The following is an 11,082-nucleotide window of genomic DNA, read 5'->3' as shown; positions in this document are numbered from 1 at the left end:
CAAACGAAATACAAGGAAGCAAATTCCTTAACAATCAGCCACATCCTCATTAACAATGTAAGACGTTGGGAATTTTTCAAGACGTAACCCCACACAGACGCTCTCCTTTCTCTTCAAGTACCTTTTCAATTCACTAATAATCTCTTGAAGCACAACTTCTGTTGACACAAATATTGAATTCAGAAATCGATAACCTGGGCGTATTGACAATTTTGTCTTTAAGTTTACAAGCGAAAATTAACAATGAGTTGCTTGTGGTAGTACTATTGTTGCTAAAGTAGAGATTCCAGAGCACATTGCATCTCACAAGAGTGAATTATTTATTCTCTTAACAGATAGCGAGCAAAATTGCCCCTGACTTATTATCAAAGCACAAGTAACCTTTCAGCCCAAGGTATTTAAACTGCATTGCTGTAGGAAGCAATTTAGTTCAATCTAGATACTGATGATAATGTTATGGTGTGTAATTCAATTTTGTTTACTTTTGGTGGCGATGTTACGTAGTCTACTGCTATTTACACACTTTTTTATTTTCCTATCTCTGCAACTGCGACAAGAAACAAATCCGCACGTCGACAGCCCTTGGCAGTCATCTTGCCTTGGGACCACTGAGCCATTTCTATGTAACCCTTATGTCAACCTAGTCAAGTTGGGTGTCCTAGCTCGATGGACTGACAGTTGAGTTTAACAACGTATTCTCAGTTTGTGCCTTTGTTTGAATGTCATCAGGGTTATTTTTATTTTTCTCCAAGATGACAAGAATAAACAGCACTTTTTTCACGATATAGTCTCTTTCAGAGCCATTACAATCATAGTCAGTTACGTTCACTCCGGTACAGTTCCGATAAGAGTTCTTTAGCATCGTTTATCCAGATAGCAATTTATATCTTCCGGTAAATCTCCGTCAGGAGTACTCCTTCATCGAGGCCACGCCCAGCTTTGAAGGTTTACGGCGCATGAATCTACGAGAATGGGGGTCGAAATCAAAGGAATTTCCGATGTCAATTCCAGAGCTGGACAGTAAAGGGAACTCTAACCAAGGTCCTTGGAATACTCTGGAACACTGTTAAAGATCAACTGCTTGCCAAAGGTCCTGACCAACAGAATGTTCGTCGAAAATAGAGGTGCTAAAACCATTCCTGCAGTTTTCGACCCATTGGGAGTCTTTACTCCTGCAACTCTTCAAGGAAAACTCTTTCTTCAAGAATTATGGGCCTCAGAGAAAGAATGAGAAGAGAAACTGGAAAAAGAGATGCTTCCCCAATGGATGAAAATTCAGAAAGAAAATGAATGTATCTCCTTGGTAAACATTCCTAGATTCATTGGTAACTCCAGTTGTTAGTCGCTGTGCCTTTGTCATGCCTCAACCAAAGCTTATGCTTCTATTATACCATCAGAAACTTTTTCATTCTGGTGTTTACGTTTCTCACAAGTTAGGTCAACTGAGAAATGAATATTGGATTCCTCAGGGAAGACCTGTGGTAAAGAAAGCAATTCATGGCTGTGGTATCTGTAACGATTTCAAGGCGGACCCCTCGTGATCAGTGTCTCCGTGGCCCAAGAAGAAAGTAGCAAAATCCGCTCCCTTCACCTATACTGGCTGAGATTTTTTTTGCCCCCTGCACATTCAAGGTAAACGTTTAAAGAAAAAGGTTTGGGCATTTCTTTTCACCTGTGCCACAGTACGAGCCATCAATTTGGAACTGATAAGGACATTAATGCTGAGCCGCTTATGCTTGCACTTAGACGAGTTATTGAAAAAGAGGAAAACCTTTACGGATTATTCTTGTTAATTCGCCAAAACTGCTATATATTGATAAAGCCTGGAAGAAAACAATCAGTAAAACCACGAAGTACAAAGTTACACTGCCAACCAAGGAACTGAATGGAACTTTAGTGGAACTGAGAGACTACTTGGCACCGTAAAGGGAGCTCTCAAGAAATCAATTGGCAAGATTTGCCTGACTGAGAAGAAACTTGAAACCTTTTTAACAGAGGTCGAGGCCGTTATTAATTCTCGTCCACTTTTCTACATGAAGACTTTGATTCTGGGTTTTCACTCACCCCAGCCCACTTCTTAAATCTTAATCCCAAGTCCGGGGTTCCAGTAATTGAGATCAGTAACCCGCAAGATCCAGTATGGACGCAAAAGCTCAACAGACAAACTACTAGAAATCTGGGGTAAAGGTCAGCAACACCTGAATTCACTTTGGCGAGTCTGGAAAGAGTTTTACTTGCTAAACCTCAGAGAAAGAGGCCAAACTCACTTAAAGGGTCCTAGAGTCCAAGCAGCTAAAGAGGCTAGATTGGTCAGAGTAGTGCTTTTAAAGGAAGATCTGCCATGAGGTGTCTGGAAAATGGGAAAAATCACTGGACTAATGTCAAGCAGTGACGGAAAATCCCGGGCTGCCAAAGTTCTTCTTCCAACCAAGAAAGTATTCAAAAGCCCCTTAAATCTACTCTACCCATTAGAATGCCGAAGTGGTCAGGAAATTGAAACGACGCACGGAGAAGAACGGTTCAAGGAAAATATAGAGGTTACTTCAACCACTTTACGTCCCACTCGAACAGCAGCAACTAGAACTCGAAAACAGATGCAAATATGTCTTTCTTCCAGTTGGTAGTGTAGGATCTGGAAAGTACAATAAGCGCCAAAAGGGTTGAGACACTTTCCCTTTAAGGGATCTCGGACAAATCCCTCCCCCAAAGTCTTTCCATCTAACCCCCTCCGCCCTCCCCCCCAAACAATGTTGTTTTCTTATCGCCAACTCTTTCTTTTTCCGTTACTAACATTAAAGGGGGGATACGGGAGAAGAGGGGGGAGTGCAAATGGAAAATGTAACCTTAAGGTGGTTTTTTCCTAATTGTTGTCTTCCCAGGTCAGTGTCTCAACTATTTTTGTCGCTTATTTTAGCTAAAAGCCTGGCCCCAGTTGTTCAAACGATGGATGGCGCTATCCAGTGGGTAAGTTATAGCGAAACCAACTGCGCTATCCAATGGATAGTGATTTATCCGGTGGATAGCGATATCCACTTTTTGAAAAACTGCGGCCTGGTTGTTAGCTTTGCCTGGCTACTAAATTTTGAAAAATGAAAACGTGGTCTCAATCGAACATTGGACTTTTTTCTTAACTTTTCTGTGTGGAATAGTAAATTTATAGTTTCATTGTAGATTTGGCCACATCTTTGGCGACATCGTTAGTTTTTGGTAGAATTGATGAAAATGGTGCTGCTGGTTCGTAGAATGCCTTACGCTATCACTTGCAGAATCACATGACTTTTTTAATGTAATGTACTCCAGATGAATGAAAGAAGTAAATAGCTTCAAGTAGTGATTGAAGAATGATATGCCATTAGTTACACTTTTTCAATTAAGGTATTCTTTAATTTATTTCTTTGTTCTTTCTCTACACGGTACATTGTGCACAATAGACCACTTTCAGAATACCATAATACTCTTTGCTTGCCCTCCGAAAAGTTTGCATTTGTTACAGTTTGAATTAAAATTCAGGTTAATTTAATTTCAACCTCGGTTTCCTTTTTTGGGGGATGTAATTTAAAAAAAATGAGGCTTGGATTTTTTTTGCCTTCCGTTCTTCTTCCACTTACCGTCTCTCCCTTTCCTTCCCCCTTACTGTCCTTACTTAAACTGCTACCGGACTGTGCTACCTTGAGCTTTCACAACATTCCAGGCTGCTCCAAGGATTCGAACTCTCGGACCATTGGATATCGGAAATTATTTTGCCTCTGTGTTTACCACTAAGCCATCGCACCAGCGACTAAAATCGCCTACATGTTCTTTTCTACCAACGAGTTTAAGCCATTTCCAAGCCTCCACGACAGCCACCATTTCGCACATGCGTAGATGAAAAAGAATGAAAACGCACTGAGTCTCCAGTGCAACAAAAGCAAAAATTGTTTGCAAGAGGAGGGCTCTTGATTCTGAAGGACAAATAGTCAAATATTGCAAAACACATCGTTCCCACCGTGAAAAAAAAATGGTAGCACGGGCAAATAGAACAACAAAAGATAACCTTTGCAGTTTAATCAAAGAAAAGAACTCGTTTCCGAACCACTGGTGTCATCATTTTGGAGAATCCGCTTGTAAAAAAATTATAACCATTCACAGAACAATTGCCAAATGCGGTATAAGGTGGTTTTCGGAATCTCTCAGAGAAAAGGAATCACAAAAGCCACAAATGAGTGGACAAGTCACAGCTACATCAAATACAGAGCAGGAGAATGGTCAATAATTTGAAAAAGTGGATGAGCCAGACATTGAAGAAGAGCGGTGTCTGACATTTGCGAACTGCAGACCGCGGACTGCAGACTAACCCTAAATCACAGTTATTGAAAGCTAACCGGTAACAAATGGGTCCTGAAACTTAAATACTGTTTATCACCACTATTTGAGATGGGTGCTTATCTTTAACTACTGCTTATCAGCGCTATTTGTAGGCAGCGAGCATTCTGCCTTTTGCAGTTATCACGCACCAGAAAGGGAAGGAGGAAAAGAAGAAGTTTCAACTTCAGGATTATGTGGCGCTGATGAAAATAAATAAAATGGAAATGGAAACGCCCCTTCATCAAAATGTGCTTCTTGCTCAAATTGTAGAACTTGAAGGGGACTGTGCCAAAATAAACACAACATTTGGATTTATCAATACAAACAGACTCAGCAAAATTAAAAAAAAACCAAAATATTTTATTTGATAATTCAAAAAAAATAACACATCCATTAATGAACAATGTCCTTGTAAAAAGCTCTGAGAAAGAAAAGTAGAATCGGTTATCATGCACAGTATGCCTAACCCCAACCTTAATGCTAACCATGTAAAATCAGTGCCTAGACCATTGGGGTTTTATAAAATACTCATGAAAAATGTAAGCTACACAAGTTCATCCACTCATCTCAAGGACCAATTTAGTTACCAATATATTACACGCTCAGTCGGTAGAGCAGCGGTGGTCTAACCCGAAGGTCATTGGTTCAATTCCCACCCTGGTCAGAGTTTTACTCTGTCCTTGTGTGGGTCCATTTCCATTAGTAGGGCTAATGCTCACATGGTTCATATGGGGTACAAAACTAGCACTTCACATTACTCTAGAATCAGTTAACTCTTTTGAAATATAAGTGCTACACGGCCAACGTTTGTGAAAACGTAACCCTTCCTTGTACTTGAACATGTTCATTGCCGTGAGTTTAATATCTTCAGTTCCCACAGCCTGCTCCCGTCTAACATAGGCCCGTTTCAAACGTCGAACTTTTCATGTGCCGAATCTAATGCAAATGAGAAAATCTATTTTTTTCGCTCATTTGCATTAGATTCGGCACATGAAAAGTTCGACGTTTGAAACGGGCCATAGTAGCTCAGTCGGTGGAGCAGGGGTGATCTAACCCGAAGGGTTTAATTCCCAGCCTGGTCAAAGTTTTTCTCTGTCCTTGTGTGGGCCCATTTCAGTTAGTAAGGCTAATGCTCATATGGGGTACAAAACTAGCACTTCACATTACACTCTGATCAGTTAAGCTCGCCAATAAATGATGGGTTTTTGTTGATGTTTCCTATCATCAATTTCAACTTAGTTTAAAATAAAATGAACTAGGTTGAAATTAAAATTACCCTGAATTTAAATTTAACTGTAACACATTTTTATATTTCGAATTCCCCATAATAAACTTTGTTTGGGCCCCCAAATTTTGCATAAAACAGTGTTTTCAAATGCTCTTGAGGACACTGCATATTCCCAAGAGCATTTGAAAACACTGCTTTATGCAAAATTTGTGAGGGAGGAGGGGGGGAACAAAGTTTATTATGGGGAATTCGAAAATAGAGAATATGCATTGTTTCCAGTTTCTCTTGGGACATACGATGGTCCCAAGAGAAAATAAAAACAATACTAATGCAAAAATTTTGGAGGGTAAAAAAAGAGTATTATGGTATCTTTTAAAGTAGCCTATTATGAGAATTCAAAAGGCATCCTTTGTTCTTTCTGTTATGTTATTATCATCGTCCGACATTACTATCATGTCATCATTAAACGATAGGTAGGGACCAAGAAATATTTGAGGACAAAGGATATCCCTTTCTGCCAAGGGAAGGGATGGTGATGCTATTCTTCCTTTGTTGTACCGAACACCATTAATTTTAATGATGAAATGGTATATCTAATGAATCATATGAACTGCGGATATGAAATCAAGTGAAGCTATGATCTTCGCAGTTACGAACGCAATTTTTACAATTGCGTAGAGAAGCCTGAAAAATTCAGGACTTCATTAGAACCCACAAATGACCAGCTCCCAACGTCAGTGGCTTCATAGCTCAGTTGGTTAGAGCGTCGCACCGGAATCGCGAGGTCACGGGTTCAAACCCCGTTGAAGTCCTGAATTTTTCAGGCTTCTCTGCGCAATTGTAAAAATTGCGCTCGTAACTGCGAAGATCATAGCTTCACTTGACCATTAATTTTGTCGTTTTAACATTTGTAATCAGGAAGTTGTCACTGCACTACCATCAACGAATCCCTTATGATGTCTACAACTTTATTTATCACCTTTCCTTCAGCAATGGGGTTCACTGGTCAGATCCATGAACACTTGTTTATACTGACGCACTCGTTGGCATGCTTCTGTCTCACCCTTTAATCAAGCTTAGAGCCTACGTGTAGATGATGTCAAAGGGACGGGGTTTAATAGACTTTCTATATAGCTAATGGATGAGCATCCGAATGAGTAGTCGGAAGGAAATAGATTTCACTTTTTTTAGTACGATTTTTTCCGAGTATCCCCGAATCACCAAGAAAAATACATTTCAGGATCAAATTGCTCGTTCCACAGAAGCTTGCAGTCACGTTCCCGATTCGAGATAACGGCTCTTTTTTTTACTCTTCTTGTTCAACATTCGCTTCTTTGGCACTTCTTTTATCCGTTATAAACTCTATCATTGCTTCGTGAAATACAGTAGGAAAAGTTGTCGGGCTGAACTAGAGTTTCGATTGGAAAAAGGGAATTATGATGCATGTGGCGTCACGGAAGGCAAGCACGTGGGTCTCCCATCCAGATACCAACCACACTTTACAGGAGTTAACTTCAATGAACTCTCGGACGTGCGGTGAAAATGCGGTTTATAAGTATTGATGTTGCTGGTAAAATTCGTTTTCAGGTTGAATCCGTTTTTACCTAGGTTCAGTTGATCCTCATTTTACTTACTAGGTTGGGCACGCACTCGGGTGAGTTGAAGAAACTTTTTTGGAGCCTAATTCACGCCTAGAGAACGAAAATTAGGGTCAGGTTAGGATAAATTTCGGTTGTTATACATGGATATCAATTGACTTATTAAAAAAAGTAAATGATGAAAAGGAGTGTGTTGTGAACACACAAGACTACAGATCTGGAGGGTTCGAGTTCGAATACCGGTAAATGCATATGACAGTTCTTTGTTCCCTTACTATGTTGTAATGATGAGACTGAAGGGATAGCTGTATGAATACAGAAACCGGTAAGATGATACTAAACGTTAAGAAGGGAGGGAAAATACAGGTGTTTTCAATCCTTTTGAGGGAGGGCGAGTGCATATTCAACCGAGGTAAAATGAGGTCACCGATTTAACCTAGGTAAAAACTGATTCAACCTGAGAACGGATTTTATCGACAACAGTGATCACTGTAAAGCTGATTTACAAGTCCTTCTCGTGTATATTACTGTACTTTTACAGTCACACGAAAAGTAGAACTAATATCCACAGCAATTCGAGCTTGAACTTGCTGTGAAAAAGAAATTTAAAGGAACTCGGAAATGACCAACATGCTCGATGCCATTGTTACGGGTTTCCCTTTTACTTTCTTCAATCTTTCTGGGTTTCGTATTTCAGGGGGGGGGGGGGTTATTTACGTTTTATCGTTTCCTCAAAAACGATGCGTACCACTTAAATCAAACAGATCACACTTACTTATGATTCAGAGTTCACTCAAGAGTGAAGTATATAATTTCACTCAATCACATGAATCATAGTACTTGACGCTTATTAAAACTGTGCTCGTATCCTTAAACTGTTGTTTTCTTTCATTTCTCGAGTGGGGTCCAGATAAGGTCCCAGTTTGGGGTGTACGTTTTGTACCATCACTGCTCAAGACCATTGTCAAATCTTCCTTCAATTCTATGCACGAACCCTCCTTAAATTACTGCTAGTATAATTGAACATCTCCCTTCCCCTCGGTAAAATTTCAACCATTTAGGTAAACTAGTTTATTTGCCGCCGCCGCAAATATCCAAAGGGCTCTCAGGTGCGCAATTCAAACAGTGGAAATGGCTTAACTAGCTTTCAATGCAAAGAAAATGCGCCATTTTGCAAAAAGGCTCGAGAGATTCCCATTTTTCTGTTCCAAGCAGATACGAAGTGACAAGACAAAGAGCGGTTTTCTGAAGATTAAGGATTTATTTAGCGATCTCCGGTCTCAGATTTAGATTTGTCCAACTATAACCATGTTTAGAAAAGGTTTCTCAAAGCAAAAGTGAGAAATTTGATCGGTTTGTGATGGAATACGAAAACAAAGAAGAAAAACAATAGTCTTCCTGTCTTTTGTTTTCGTTCCACACCTCTATAAGATAATGAACAAAGCTCTGGACAGCACGAGTAAATGTTAAACAATGAAAAAGTTCCGTGATTACGCTTGCTTTTTATTATTACAGATCTGACACTGTAAGTAAATGTCCGGGGGACAATAGCCATTCTGCGCAATTGTTTAATTAACTTATCCCTTGTCTGGAAATATATTAGGATGTCCACTTAATGTAGATAAACGTTTATTGGAAGGTTTAATTCATATGCGATGCCAGTTTAACTTTTCAGTACTGTATTCGCACACAAGTCACGCTGTGTTTACAAGTGATGTGAAGCACTTTTCCCGTTGAGAACTGTCCAGGACAGCTATCACAGTTTAGGGCCTTTTTATCAATGGTTGATTCATTTTCAGTGGTGCTTGAATTGCACGCATCACTATCGGTTGGTTGTTTCCTCTCTTGCTGCTACTTTGCTTATCTTGAGCTGGTTTCTTGTCTTTGCCGTTCTTGCAACCTAATGATCACCAAAGGAAAGAGTTCTTGTAAGGATATCTTAGGTTTTCTGATTAGGGAAAACTGTTGAGTACTGGTTAAAGGAAGGAGTTATTAATTATAAATTGCGGTGGGCAAAATGTACAATGAAGTTCTTATTCTCGCTAGAAAAATTTCTGGCGACCGCATTAAATCGCTATTTTTCCATTTTAAAAGGCCAATACATAAGGGGCAGCCGCACTAACAATCTTGCCTTTGGAACTGAAAATCGAAATAGAATACGAAGTTCTGCTTATCACCCAAGACTTACAGGAAGTACTGCACTTCCGATCAGTTTTTTAAAAGGTACGTGAAGTGTGATTTTCTATTGTTCTGTTGTTAGACCTATCCACCGTTTCAAATCGTTTACTTTCGCTAGTTGTTATACTTACAGCAACACATCATGGGAAATCCACAACAGCCACCTCCACAAGGACCACATCCGCCGCATCCGCAGCATCCACCACATCCACCGCCACATCCACCATATCCTAATCCACCGCCAGGAACGGGATACCCAAGTCCATAGCCTCCTAAGCCACCATACAGTCCACCGCAGCCCCCGCAGCTCCCGTATCCCCCACATCCCAAGGCAGGCCACAATCCACCAAAACCTCCACAAGGTATTGTGTATGGTCCACTACAACCTATCACTTCATAGTCACAAGGCAACGGGCACATGCATCTTCGGCGGACCTTCTTCAACCTGTTAATAGCTGGTGCGAATGGTGTTATTTCGAGATTTCCGGAGGGTGTGACAAAATCCATTGATGCTTGGTCCTTCTGTTTTTTTCCTTTCTTTGACGATGTCGCAGAACTCCCAGGTTGAAAGGCAGTAATACTTAACGGTCCACGAATTCCTAGTGTATTTTTCCACTGTAGCTCATTCTCAGATAAATCATCGTCTCCACTAGAATCTTTATTCAGTTCTTTAATGCCGTTTCGTCCTTCTTCTTCTGCTTCTTCGTCTTCTTCTTCCGAATCATCCCCACTCGAATCCTTTGCCTGTTTGTCTTCCTCTAACTCCTCAAGCTTGCCTCGTTTCTCTCTCGCTCGAGGCTCCTCGTCGATCGAACTTCCATCTTCCTCATCCTCTTTTCCATCGCCAGACGTTTCCAGTTCTTCGTCTGCGCCACGTTTGTCTTCACGTTTGACCAGAAAACCATCATCTTCTTCTTTCACAGGCTTCGCTATTGTTAAAACGAACGCGGAAACTAAGAGAGCAGATAAAATCATAGCCTTCATCTTGGCTTAAGGAAAACGAATTCTTGAAGCAATGTGGTCAAAAACCTTTCTTGTTTAATATTTACAATTTGAACACGTAATGTTATGTCATTGTTTCGTCTGGCTAAGTGGCGTGCACGATTACCTGTTGAACTTTAACAGAATTTTAATCAAAATTTGGGAGTTGTTACTTCGCTCCTTATGGTCTGACTTAAGGGGGCCATGTGCTTTTTATGAATAACCAGAAAGACCATTTGTTTTTCAAGACTGTATTTGAAACGGAAGTCAAAAGAGCCCTTTGCCAGGTCGTTCGCATAACTCATTTGATAAAGAGGGCCATATTTTCGCAAAATACGAACACGTTCGATTCCATTGATCTTTTGTATTCGTCGGAAAAATGTAGGTCGAAAATCTAACTATTGCACTGTAGGGAGTGCAGCATAACGCAGGTATTGAGGCCCACCCAGGGATTTGGGGGAAAAAGAAACCTTGGTTACTTTGAACTGGGAGATAGGGTAACAAAGACAAAGTGCCTTAAAGAACAAGGAAACATAAACCATTTTAGGGATCGAAAAGCTGAGAACAAGTTTGAAAGCAATTTCGGGAAGAATTTCAAGGGAACAACCCCTCCCTTGGCCTCGCTGTTGCAATAGATATAAACATACTTTTAAAAGAAAGAACGGACACGATACCAATCCAGTGAAACAAGAGCTCGAAAAGAAATGAGTAGTATTTGGAAAAGAAACGCTGACTATCGCTGTAAATGGGCGG

The 11,082-nt window shown here is 40.3% G+C and overlaps 1 protein-coding gene across 1 annotated transcript; it reads right to left on the bottom strand.

Annotated features, from left to right (window-relative positions):
- Positions 1-8,411: 8,411 nt before the first annotated feature.
- LOC138042840 (uncharacterized) lies at positions 8,412-10,388 on the bottom strand. The gene is made up of 2 exons (XM_068888871.1): positions 9,480-10,388; positions 8,412-9,070 (listed from the first exon to the last, which is right to left on the bottom strand). The coding sequence occupies exons 1-2, from the start codon at positions 10,330-10,332 to the stop codon at positions 8,934-8,936; spliced, it is 990 nt and encodes a 329-aa protein (XP_068744972.1). The 5' UTR covers positions 10,333-10,388; the 3' UTR covers positions 8,412-8,933.
- Between the last annotated feature and the right edge of the window lie 694 nt (positions 10,389-11,082).

Source organism: Montipora capricornis, chromosome 3, assembly GCF_036669925.1.
Source record: "Montipora capricornis isolate CH-2021 chromosome 3, ASM3666992v2, whole genome shotgun sequence".
Classification (NCBI taxonomy): Eukaryota; Metazoa; Cnidaria; class Anthozoa; order Scleractinia; family Acroporidae; genus Montipora; species Montipora capricornis.
Note: the sequence above shows the minus strand (reverse complement) of the source record. Positions and strands in the feature narration are given on the sequence as shown.